The sequence below is a fragment of the Pan paniscus genome, chromosome X, assembly GCF_029289425.2.
Source record: "Pan paniscus chromosome X, NHGRI_mPanPan1-v2.0_pri, whole genome shotgun sequence".
Taxonomy (NCBI): domain Eukaryota; kingdom Metazoa; phylum Chordata; class Mammalia; order Primates; family Hominidae; genus Pan; species Pan paniscus.
The window spans coordinates 135374910-135388535 of NC_073272.2; the positions used below are offsets into that span (position 1 = coordinate 135374910).

A 13626-nucleotide genomic window follows, 5' to 3' on the forward strand; every position below is an offset into this window, starting at 1 on the left:
CTTGGATTTTCATTAAACTTTATATTTGCTTCCTTGATGCTTTAATCATAACGATTTCCTATTAAGTATAAAGTGACACTTTCAATGGGAGTTTGGCTTTATAACAAATTTGTGATGGAATCATTAGACACTGCTGCTCAAGAACCCATTTTTACACCCCAAAGGGCATTTGATGATTTATAAACATCATCAAGATTATACATTCTATTTTGACTATTAAAAGCATAAAACTGCAGTAATATTTTACATGTACAATTAAATTATCCATTGAATTTAGTAAAACAGCATCACAGTAGAAAAATACAGTCATAAAATTAGCTCTTACATTTTTCTGGGGACAGAAAAGCAGAAGAAATGAGATTAAAAGTCCAAAAAAAAAAAAGCCCAAAAAACACTACCAAAAACAGGGTGAGACAATCATTTATTTATTGGACAGGGCAAGGTCATTTAAAGATTGGAAACATATCCCAAAAACACGTGTTTAGTTTGGTGTTACAGGCATTGATGCTCACAACAAACAACATTATTCAATACATCATGTAAACAGGCCACATACAACCAGGAAGATGCTGTCAAGCCACTGAGAAGCCACAATGCTTAGAAAACAATCATTAGGGAGTTACAGAGAATAATCACCTCCAATTCATTGATATGCATATTCTGCGGCTGCACAGTATTTGGCTGGTTCCCTGGTTATTAAGTGAGTCGTTCCGTATTTTAAAGAGCCATGATTGGTACACACTTCTGAATATCACTGAAATCAGTCAAGTAAAGGCTTAACTAGCTCACATCATATTTTTGAACTACCCTAGGCAATAATTGACTGTCTCACAGTACTGTAAATAAAATTCTGTACTTAGCATATTTAGCAGTGTTACAACGCATCCAAATCACCTTTAAGTCCTATGGTACATACTTGAAAAAGACAGTAGAAACTCACTGGAGTAAATGAAAAAAGAAATTTGGGGAGCTCACCTGGCCTGAGGTATACAAGCTGCTAGCAAAGATAGACACACGTGAAAACCACTTTGTCAATTATTTGCCAAGTCATTTGGCCTGATTTTTGGCCTGATTTTTAGCCTGATTTTTAGCAGGACTCTTCCCGACTGAGGAGGCAAAGATTTCAACATCCATTCTAGAGACTAGCCACAGTATTATAAGTAGTAATATATCATAAATGCTTGGTTATGAGGAAAAACTACTCAGCATAAGATTCACGGAGAAAAACCTGTTAGGTATCTGGCCCTCCTGCCTGAAATCTATTGATTTTACCAACCACTCCCTTTCACAGCAATAAGAGTTCTCAAGATGAGAAGAATTTTCTCACTCCATATAGAAAATCATATTTGGGAAGCCAGTCCCAAAAGACCAAATATTGTAGAATTCCATTTATATGAAATGACCAGAATAAGCAAATCTACAGAGAGAGAAATAGATTAGTGGTTGCCAGGGGCTCGGGGACGGGGTGGGCACTGGGAGAAAATGAGAGGTGACTGCTCAAGGGTACAGGGTTTCTTTTTGGGGTAACGAAATGTTCTAAAATTGACTGTGGTCACGGTTACACAACTTTGTGAATACACTAAAAACCACTAAATTGTACCCTTAAAATAAGTGAATTGTAAGGTATGTGAATTATATCTCAATAATGTTACAAACATATTAAGAAACGAAGACATACCCCAAAGAGAAGGAAACAAGAGGCTCTTCCAAACCAAATCATACCAGAAGAAAATAGTAGCCAAGTCTGATGGAAGGAGCTTGTTTCTTGCATGCTATTTTATCATCATCACTTTAACCCGATTTCACATTTTTAATTCATTTCTAAATTATTTTAGGTTATCGGCAGATATCTAACTTTGTTCTCATTAGAGAGCAGAGTCAGTGTTCCGCAGACAGACTGGGCTGACGTAACAAACCAAAACTAAACAACAATAAAAACCCAATGAAAAATAATCTCATGCTTTGGGGCTATGTGTTACCAGTCAGAAGAGAAGAGCTGATGTCCATTTCTAAAGGAAAATAAAATGCCTACAAGTACAATGGCATCTTATGACTCATGCCTAAAGCACATTTCCTTTTCAAACCTGCATACAGTTATTCCCTTTTTACACCTATACAATTCAACAAAAGCAATGTTTTTATACCTGTACAATCCAAAAAAAGCAACGTTCTCTACAAAGAAATGTTGAGCTTCCTACAGCTCTCTAGCTCAAAGAGCTAGCCAATTTCCTTAAAAGTAAAATTACTGTTTCTAAAAATATCAACTCTGTATCCTCATCCTCACTTTCAGCAACATACAGTGAAGATGGAAAACTTGAAGCCTGCTATAAACCAGAAACTACAAAACAATTTCTTAAATGACCTGATTTTCCTAAAAACCTTAAAAACATTAGTTCCAAATACTGAGAATATATTTGGCCCAATTCCTTTGAACTCTGTCTTTAGATTAATGACGAGTTTCCTTTATTTCATTTATTCACTAGTTTAGTATGAAATAAACAGAGTTTGAATCAGTTAAACTGGCTAATGACAATTTTCCTCAATGATTTTTCTTCTGCATAGGCATGATAATGAAATCACAAAAGGTCTTCAACTAGTCTTCAACTATTCTTACACTATATAATCAATTAGGGAAAATTTTACAGATAAATAAAGAGAACACAAGCAGCTTTACAGTAAGTTGAGCCTGTTGCATACATTTGTTCTGACAAAGAATTTCTGACACAAAAATTGCTCACTGCACACAGAATCTCAGAGAAATGATGAAACAAGACAGCTGATGGTAGAAGGTATATGGGAGCAGGGTAGGGTGAAAAGTCACAAATAAATTAAAAACTGGCAAGTACTTCTGAAGCAGAGCCACTTTTTAGGGGACACAAGAAAAACTGTTAAATCACCATTTTGGTCTCATCAGGGAAGTCCATTTGTTAAGAATTGAAGACCATTTTACTATAATTCATGCTGCAAAACACAGCAGTCACACAGTATTTCCAAAAGGATTCCAAAAATTGTAGTGCAAAAGAAAAGAAATCTAAAAAAATAAATAATCACAAAAACCACCAACATTTTTCAAGGAAATGTGTTCAAAACAGTGGCTTTTACAAAAGATGTGGATTTGTTTTAAATGAAAAAAAATAATTCCTATATGAAATACCAAAGACTCATTTCATATATAACTTACACTGCATTAATGATTGGATTAATAGTATATAAACAAGGGCCATGTTTTTTTTACTAAAGTAGGTCTGAAAGATCAATATAAATACTAATGGGGGCAGGGAGGAGTGTTTTATACCCCAAACTCCAATATTCCAGCTCTGTGTCGTGTCCTATTATTATAATTTGTAAAAATCTTAACGACGCAGTGATTCGAGTTTTCGTAACTTCAATGATGTGTTAGAGGACAATGCATCTTGGTTTGAAGAATTTGCTGTATCCGAAGGCCGGAAAAGTACTCGACCACGATGATTAAATACATAAAAGGATGGGTGATTCCTTAACGTATCAAATGTCCTTGAAAGAAGAAAAAAGCATCAATTTTAGATAAACCTTTATAAAACCCTACTTGAAAATAAGTAGGCTTCTAATGAATTATCAATTTACTATGGGTTATATTTTTTAACAAGTATTAATACATGAAATCAGACTATAAATAATAATTATACTGTATCTCTTTTCCTATATAAAGAAAATAAGAAACCTGGAAAAGCAGCATATAGCTCTCAAATTTCTTCTTTTTAAAAAAAATAGAGATAGGGTCTCATTCTGCTGCCCAGGCTGGAGTGCAGTAGCACAATCATAGCTCACTGCAGCCTCAAACTCCTGGACTCAAGCGACCCTCTCATCTCAGCCCCCCAAGTGCTGGCACTACAGATGCGCACCACCACACATGGCTTTCTTTTATTATTATTTTTTGTAGAGACAGGGTCTCCCAATGTTGCCCAGGTGGTCTCAGACTCCTAGGATCAAGCAATTCTCCTACCTCAGCCTCCCAAAGAGCCGAGATTACAGGTATGAGCCATGATGCCCGGCTTCTAATATTTTTTTTTATCCAGCCATTCCTTCCAGAATGCCTATGAATAACAACACAAATACTAACTTAACTATTAATCTCCCCTGTAAATCTAACAGTAACGCATGTCGAATAGTCTTTTTAAAAAAGCAGCACATAGATTACAGCTTTGATTATTCTCATTTGGCCCTCATTATTCAAGCCATATGATCGTTTCACAGATCTGTTTTCCAAGAATCTTTCAAGCACAACAAAAAATTCCTTTTGGCCCTCTGTACCTGCTATTGTCCAAACACATATTTTTCTACCACCTACTTAATGACATTGTTTTACTTCTTTCTTTCCTGGCCCCTTGCCTGTGATTCTTGGTAGACTCTTTGTAAGAGCAAGCAGTGATGACAGTAAAGTATCCTTTCTTCTTTTCCAGTGAGAGATATGTAGTCTAAAAGAGTTCACAAACACCTTGGTGTGTGGCCTTTATGGTTTTTGTTTTTCAATATTATTTTCCTGGAAAGGATAGGAGAACTCTTCCTTTGATAAAAACTCAAATCTCAGTCAGCCCACCTAAACATCCAAGCATACTCCCATACAAAAAAGAGGCCTGATATGTAACTCCTTAAAATGTACATATTGGGTGGGGCACGGTGGCTCACATCTGTAATCCCAGAACTTTGGGAACCCAAGGCGGGTGGATCACTTGAGGTCAGGAGTTCGAGACCATCCTGGCCAACATGGTGAAACCCCGTCTCTACTAAAAATACAAAAATTAGCCAGGCGTGGCGGCAGGTGCCTGTTAATCCCAGCTACTCAGGAGGCTGAGGCAGGAGAATCACTTGAACTTAGGAGGCAGAGGTTGCAGTGAGCCAAAATCATGCCACTGCACTCCAGCCTGGTTGATAGAGACTCTGTCTCCATAAAGAAAGAAATAAATAAAAATAAATAAAATGTATATAATGAACTAAAAGGGGAATATGACTTTCCTCTAACACATAAATGTTCACTGTGACTCCTTCTAAGAAAATATTGTAAAGGGGCATCATGTCCAGGATCAAGAAGGTGGGTAAAGTCCAGAGATGGAACTGAACAAAGCTAAAGGATGATTTTAGGAAAGTAAAAATATGAAAAATAAAAGCAAACACAGCTCATGAAAATAGCTTAGAAGTAGTCCAGGAGAAAAAAAAGAAAGCAGAATAACAAATATACTTTTAATCCAGTAGTAGAAAAGGGCCTGGGAGCAGAGCTTATCTCACATACTAGGTTCAAGTGAGAGGGGAAACCGAAAACCACTTACTCTTCCAAAGACTAAGCTGGGACAAGAGGATAGAAAGAGGATGGTAGGAAGAGAGGGATGGAAGGAGTGAAAGGGGGAAGGGAGGGGGGAAGAAAGGGAGCAAGGAAGGAATGGAAGGAGAAAGGTTAAAAATTCTGAGGCATTATTTTTCTATATATCTATTTTCATCCATACAACCAACCAATAATTTTAAGCAACGTATTTTTTTGATTCTATTGTGAATAATCGGGCATTCATCTTCCATTTTCTTACAGTATCAAATACCGCCTCAATGTTTTTACCTCATTATTCATACAAACTGTGTAATCAAAATGCAGAAACAAAACCAACTTTTATGTATCAGAAAACGTACTTTTTAAAATTATGTGAATACAGCAAACCTCTATGAAATGCAATGCCTATGAAAAGAGAAAGACTTACTTATTTTTCAGTTCTGAAGTGGCATCCATGTCTTTAAACTCTCCTGCAATATGAACTATACCGTAACAGGTAACTGCAAAGGCCAGAAGTGTCTGAAGAACTATCTGTGAGTATAAAGATTGATAATACTAAATAACACAAACATTATTATAAATATTTACAATTTTCTCTCTACCTCTTCATTGCCTCTAACAGGTAGTCCTCTCAGGGCCACCATCAGGGAGACAATGCTCACTTGAAATGACTGGGATTCAGACACAATACAATCTATAAATTCTGTGGATTGGCTGCAAAAATACCTCTGATGCTTCAATAAATAAATCTAGTGTTCAAATAAGCAAAATCACTGAGTACTGAATGGTACTGAGCCACTCAGAACTCAATGATCAAATATTACCTGCTTCCAAGAGCAACTAAGAATTTTTAAGGTATTATTGTTTTTGTTTTTTTGTTGTTGTTGTTGTTTGCTTTTTGTTTTTGAGACGAAGTTTCCCTCTTGTTATCCAGGCTGGAGTGCAATGGTGCAATCTCGGCTCACTGCAACCTCCACCTCCCGGGTTCAAGCAATTCTCCTGTTTCAGCCTCCTGAGTAGATTACAGGCATGCGCCACCACGCCAGGCTAATTTTGTATTTTTAGTAGAGACGGGGTTTCTCCATGTTGGTCAGGCTGGTCTCGAACTCCTGACCTCAGGTGATCCGCCCGCCACGGCCTCCCAAAGTGCTGGGATTACAGGCGTGAGCCACCACGCCCAGCCAGTATTATTGTTACATATCATAGAGTGCAGAAAGCATATGTACACAGCATAAAGCAATTAAAAGACCATGTACCCACCACCCAGCTTAAGAAATAGATCATTCCTAGTACCTTTCAAGTTCCACATGTCAATCTCAGATTATATCCTTTACCTTCCCTCTCAAAGTTAACTATGGTCCTGAATTATATATTACTCAGTTTCTTGTTTTTCTTGATAATTTTACCAGCTATTAAATATATATGAATCTCTAAAACATATATGCCTTACTTTTGCCCATACTGAACTTTATTTAAATGGACTCAAATGTATTCTTTTGTGTCTAGCTTTCCTCGCTCAACATTATGTCATTGTGTGTGTGTGTGTGTGTGTGTGTGTGTGTGTGTGTGTGTGTGTTTTCTTTTTTTGAGATGGAGTCTTGCTCTGTCACCCAGGCTGGAGTGCAGTGGTGCAATCTCGGCTCACTGCAACCTCAGCCTCCCAGGTTCAAGTGATTCTCGTGCCTCAGCCCCCAAGTAGCTAGGATTACAGGTGCCCGCCACTGCACCCAACCGATTTTTGTATTTTTAGTAGAGATGGGGTTTCACCATGTTGGCCAGGCTGGTTTCAAATTCTGACCTCAGGTGATCCGCCTGCCTCAGCCTCCCAAAGTGCTTGGATTACAGGCATGAGCCACCGTGCTCGGCCAGTTTTCACTGTGCTTTGTATTTCATGATATGAAAATACCACAATTTATCCATTCTGCTGTTGTTATTGGATATGTGGGTTGTTTCCTGTTACCTTCACAATCAACATGAATATTCATATGCATGTCGCCCAGTTCATACATGGAAACACTGAGTGTAGAGTATGCACATGTTCAATTTGATTGAGTAATATCAACTGCTTTCCAAAGAGGTTGAGCGAGCAAAAACGCAGAATGTTTTATTTTAACCAACATGGGATTATGGGCATGTTCAGATTATAGAAAAAAGTTCTTTAAAATAGACATAAATATGTGTGTGTGTGTGTGTGTGTGTGTGTGTATCTACCACAAAAAAAAGGTGATAGGAGTTAACAGCCTCATCAATCATATATTTAATTACAGACAAAGTCAAAATTAGCCACAATCTATTTTCCTGTTTAAATTAAAATCTAACATCATATATGATACCAATTTACATTCCCACCACCAGTCTACCAAGAACACTTGGTTTTTGTTTTTGAGATGGAGTCTCGCTCTGTCACCCAGGTTGGAGTGCAGATCTCGAGTGCATGATCTCGGCTCACTGCAACCTTTGCCTCTCGGGTTCAAGTGATTCTCCTGCCTCGGCCTCCCGAGTATCTGGGATTAAGGCGCCCACCACCATGCCCGGCTAATTTTTTGTGTTTACTAGTAGAGACGGGGTTTCACCGTGTTAGCCAGGATGGTCTTGATCTCCTGACCTCATGATCTGCCTGCCTTGGCCTTCCAAAGTGCTGGGATTACAGGCGTGAGCCACCATGCCTGGCCAGAAGACTTGTTTTATATAACACAGTCACAGGCACTTTTAACAAGAATCTATATGAGCTGTCATGAAAGTAAGATTGAAGTTGTTAAGTAATAAAAAAGTTAATTATAAAACTATACATATATACACATGTATAACTTTTTAAAGAAAAAATAATACGTGTTTGGATTAGGTAAAACTACACATACATAATGCTGTTTGTGTATAGGAAGAAGACTGAACTACTGCTATACTCCAAACTGTTGGGAGTAGAAGTGGAACTGCCAAGGAACGGGGCCAGTTCTTCTGTTGTTGGTGTTTTTATAATTGTGTAGGGTCAGTTTTAGTTTTTACTGTTTGACTCTGTTACAAAGAACTTACTACTTGTGTAATTTCAAGTCTAGTAAAGATAAAAATTGTGAGTGATGCTGGAATACTTATCATTTTAGTTTTAAAAAACACTTTCCTGGTCGGGCGCTGTGGCTCACACCTGTAATCCCAGCACTTTGGGAGGCTGAGGCGGATGGATCACCTGAGGTCAGGAGTTCGAGACTAGCCTGGCCAACACAGGGAAATCCTGTCTCTACTAAAAATACAAAAAAATTAGCTATTAGCTGGGCGTGGTGGTGGGCGCCTATAATCCCAGCTACTTGGGAGGCTGAGGAAGTATAATTGCTTGAACCTGGGAGGCAGAGGTTGCAACGAGCCCAGATCGCGTCACTGCATTCCAGCCTGGGCAACAAGAGCAAAACATTGTCTCAAAAAAAAGAAAAAAAACTAAAACCACTTTCATTTTACCACCTATGTATGTCCCTAAACAATGTACTGTTGGCTTTATTTCCCTTACATAAAAATGAACTTTTCTAAGAAATAAAGCTAAATAATCAACTTTTTAAGTCCATCCCATACTATGGACAGAGCATCTTCGAGAAAGACTATTTCGACTACAGCTCTAGAAGCCAAATAGAGAAACCTTTCCAAATCTTTGAGCTTTATGAGTGATGAAAAGTGGAGATCACAGGCCAGGCGTGGTGGCTCACGCCTGTAATCCCAGCACTTTGGGAGGCCAAGGCAGGCGGATCATGAGGTCAGGAGATCGAGACCATCGTGGCTAACACGGTGAAACCCTGTCTCTACTAAAAATACAAAAAATTAGCCGGGCATGGTGGTGGGCACCTGTAGTCCCAGCTACTCGGGAGGCTGTGGCAGGAGAATGGTGTGAACCTGGGAGGCGGAGCTTGCAGTGAGCTGAGATCACGCCACTGCACTCCAGCCTGGGTGACAGAGTGAGACTCCGTCTCAAAAGAGAAAAGAAAAGAAAAGTGGAGATCAGATTTTATTTCATGTCTGAAAAATTTTACGAAAAACCAGTAAAAAAAAAATTATTACAAGCTATGTGGCTGATTTTAAACATACATGTAACGGAATATAAATGACCAACTTACATCTATTGGCAGTGATTCATCTTCTTTTTCTGTTAATCGCATATAAGAACGATCTATAAACCAGAAGCATACCATTAAGGAAACTGTAGTTCATTTTTCTTTCTTAAAATGAAGCAAATCAATATACCAAAGAAGTGGCTGACTTATGTGCAGCACACCAGCATGGCACATGTATACATATGTAACTAACCTGCACATTGTGCACATGTACCCTAAAACTTAAAGTATAATAATAATAAAATAAAAAATAAAAAAAGAAGTGGCTGACTTATATGCTATACATAAAGTAATGCTAATCCTGGATTCCTCAAAACCTTCTATCTTCTAAGGTAGTCAGCTCTATCTTAGTCAACTATTTTATTTTCATCATGACCTGCTTTGTCACCTTATAAAATGGGTAAGAGTGACAAGTGAGCAAGTATGAGGCAGAAATACCTTAGTATAATTTTTCTTTCATTATTATAGAAATACTAGAAACTTCTCAAAACTGTTACTTTCACTAACTCGCCAAAGAAATCACAATTATTTAAAAAGTAAAGTCCACAGAAAATCTCAACTCTGAAATAGCACCACCACCACACAGTATGGACAAAATAATACTGGTATGGAAATGGTTCTCCTGAGAGGATACGCTGGGGCAGTGGTGGAATAGGAATTCCATGAAATCAATTTCTGCCTCTACTAGTTAATTATAATTCCGCTGCTGCTGCCTTAACCTCAGGAGGCAGCAAGGGATAAAAGAAAAGGATCAGGATTTGGAAACTGGTAAGCCTAAATCAGTGCCAGCTCTTCAATTTACTATAATTTCATTTAATTAAAGAAGCCCGCTAAATCAGTGCCAGCTCTTCAATTTACTATAATTTCATTTAATTAAAGAAGCCCGCAGTGATCATAATACATATCTCAAGTTCAGAGTGTTAAAATGGTGGGTGTCTTAGAATCAAAGAAATACAGTATCTATTTTTTTCATTACCTGAATTTCCACAACAGTAAAATGAGAATAATGTGAGGTGAGGATTAAACAAGATACAGTAAATGACTGGTGCCCTACTGTAACAAAGTTCATTACAGCAAAGATGAGCATGCCACAGCACCACATTGTGCTATCTGCTGCTACAGTCTGACATGACACACTTAGTCTTAAAGTTACATATTACTCTCTCCCTAACATGAGCATTATATATAAAGAGGTCTCACTGCAGTGGCAAATCCACAAGGCATTCTCATCACCCAAAACATAAAATACAAAAATCTTAATTCTAGATGAACCTAGGACAATCCCTATTTAATAACGTACTTTGGACTAAATAATTCAAACTGTTTTTGAGTGCATGTGTATTGACTCTTGAAGAAGAATGTGTTTAGAGACATTTCTTAAGTTTTAACCTACAGCTCTGTCATAAAGACAAGTGTAAAAGAAACATCAAACCAACACCAGAAATCGATTTTGACTAATCTCCTATCTGGTTCAATTCCTAGCTAGCTTGCTAGTTTGCACGAAGCCTCGCCTGCTTCTAACACTACCTTTAACCAGGAATTTCCTCATCTGTAAAATGAAGGGGTTGGACTTCAGTGAACTCCAAAGGCCCTTCTCGCCCCACAATCATATAATTCTACAGTTAAAGCTTATTGTAGAAAATGACACAGTACTCCAGTGTATCCTAATCTCTTCCAGGACAGTGTTTCTCAAACTAATGCGCATACAAATCACCCTGGGATCTTATTAAAACCCAGATTCTGATTGAACAGGTCTGGCCTGAGTATCTTCTAATTACCTGCCAGGTGGTGCTCATGATGCTGGTCTGTTGACCACACTGTAAGCAGCAAGGATCTAGGATACTTTCCTTAACCTCCCAGTTCCCCCAAAATATGACTGTCCCTGCTTCCATGCATCCTTATACACTTTTAGCATATCACTTTATTGTAACTACTTCTTGATCCACTTGTTTTCCTTTAGACTTTGAACTGGCTCAGGGCATCACTGTATCTCTAGCACCTAAACACAGCGCAATTTCAAACAGCGACCCAAAACTGAATTTCATAACGCAGTGTAGCACAAATCTTTTGCCCAACGTCACACAGATGTAGCGGTAATGCAAGTTTTTAACAACCAGTCCTTTAGACTCCCAGTCCAGTGCTCTTTCTCCTGTACCACAGTGCCTCCCTGAGGCAATCGGTCACTTAACTACTCAGTCTCTGCCTGGACAGCCCAAGAGTGCCCAAGATGTTGTCCACTTGGTTGTCGTGGGACCATGAGCAACCAGAGTCCTCAATCTCACAACTGTGCCTGATCTGCCCCATGCTGGATCTGACATCACTTGTCCTGGATTCCTGGAGACTCCTATTCTGAACCCTCTCCCAGACACCTCCTTCCAACCTTCCTGCAATTTCAGGTGCCACACTCTCTCCAAATTCAAACTCCGAACCTTCCACTGGGAACTCCTGCACTGATTTTCTTAGTCACCCCAAACTGTAAGGTCTCAAAGGACCATTAATCTGACACTCGGTCCGATGGTCCCTTAGAAGTGCGCCCACACACCGCCCCTAGGGTTCCACACCGAAGCGGTCCCCGTGCCCCAGGCACTTACGCTGCGCAGCGGAAAAGGCGGCGTGGGCTAGGGCAAAGAGACCGATGCCCACCAGCCCCTTCCACAGCGACGGCGCCATGATGCCGAAGGAGCAGCAGCCCAGCAAAAGAAGCGAAGGACGGCGGAGCTGTTTCTTCTTCCACCGGCGGGTGTCCGCGCGCCGCAGAAAGATGACGTCACTGAAGTCCTGAGCGCAAAGTGTCTCGGTGGAAAAGCCAGAGGGCTGTGAGAAAACGGAAGCAGGAATGCCGGGAAGAAAGAGAAAGCTACACGGAAAAAGGTCCGCGAGAACCCACGAACCTGCGCTATGGAGGCCTCTCTGGGAGGGCCGGAGCCCAACGGAGTCGTAAACGAAGAGGCGAAAGCGGGAGCTACGGGGAAGCGAAGAGGAAGGGCGCCGGCAAATGGGGACAGGGCCAGTGGCGAGAACAGGGTGGGGCAGAGGGACGGGGGCCTGCGTAGAGAACGTGTGGGGGCGAGGGGCGGGGTAGGCAGACGGGCAGGGTGGGGAAGACGCGCGGGGCCCGCACGAGGGTGGGTATAGCCGAGGTGCGGGGCCAGTGGGTGGGTGGGTGGGCGTAGCCAGGGGGCGGGGCCCTGGTGGGTGCGGTCGAGTGGCGGGGCCTGCGGGGAGGATGGGTGGGGCCGAGGGGCGGGGAGGAGGTGGGGCCGAGGGCGGGGCCTACGGGAGGATGGGTGGGGCGTAGGGGGCGGGGCCTATGGGAGGATGGGTGGGGCGTAGGGGGCGGGGCGGAGGGGACCGAGAGGGGGTGAGGGCCGAGGGGGCGGGGAGGAGGTGGGACCGAGGGGGCGCGGAGGAGTGAGACCGAGGGGGCGGGGAGGAGGTGGGGCCGAGGGGCGGGAGGAGGTGGGGCCGAGGGGCGGGGCTGGGGGCGTTGGGGAAAGGCGGTAGGTGCTGGATATAGACTCCTGACAGTTGTGTTTTGTGGGTTGGTTGGTTTTGGCTTTTTGTGAAACTGTGCCTTTTGTTTTCTGTAGGCCTTTCCTGTGCTTCAGCTCCCTGGAAACTGGCACTGCAGAAGGAGGCAAGGGTGTTAAAACGAGGAGGCAGTGTCAGGACAAAATCCCAGGATCTGGAACCCCAAATACTTGGCTCGCGGGAAGTGCTCAGTAAACCCTTTTAAGGTCCTGGAGAAAGATTCGCGCAAAAAGAGGTGTAGCGCGGGGGGAGTGTTTTGTCGTGAAAAGAACCAGCTTACATTAAGGAAGAAATGAAAGAGGAAATTTTAAAATGCTAATAACGCAGTCTTCTTGCCTTGTCTCTATCTCTGATCCGGGTAAAATGTATACTCCTCTGCCCATTTTTCTTTGTCTTCATCTCCTGAAATGTAGACATTTAATAGTGAGCTTCTCCCCTTGACCTCATCACTCTGCTGTCCCCTGGGGAGCTCACCCATTCATTCCCACCGCTTCAGCCAGCAAAGGTATTACAGTGATTCCAAATCGACATCTCTATCACAAATATCTCTCCTTAGCTCCAGGGCTGCATTTCTGACTACCAGATAGGCATTTATTTCCTGTGGCACTTAAAACGTAATATGGCTAAAATGGAATTCATCCTTTTTTTCCAAATTCTGCACCAGTTCCTCCAGTGACCCCTGACTGAGTGGCAAAGCTTTGTAAACTG

General features: G+C 41.1%; 1 protein-coding gene across 2 annotated transcripts; it reads right to left on the reverse strand.

The window, feature by feature from the left end:
• Positions 1-404: 404 nt before the first annotated feature.
• On the reverse strand, positions 405-12571 carry MMGT1 (membrane magnesium transporter 1). 2 transcript variants are annotated; one of them, XM_063601777.1, is made up of 5 exons: positions 11979-12538; positions 9391-9443; positions 5724-5827; positions 3983-4073; positions 405-3513 (listed from the first exon to the last, which is right to left on the reverse strand). In XM_063601777.1, the coding sequence occupies exons 1-5, from the start codon at positions 12055-12057 to the stop codon at positions 3505-3507; spliced, it is 336 nt and encodes a 111-aa protein (XP_063457847.1). In that variant the 5' UTR covers positions 12058-12538; the 3' UTR covers positions 405-3504. The 2 variants fall into 2 exon arrangements, with proteins under 2 accessions (XP_063457847.1, XP_003812387.1); XM_003812339.6 differs by lacking the exon at positions 3983-4073 and having other exon boundaries at positions 11979-12571.
• Between the last annotated feature and the right edge of the window lie 1055 nt (positions 12572-13626).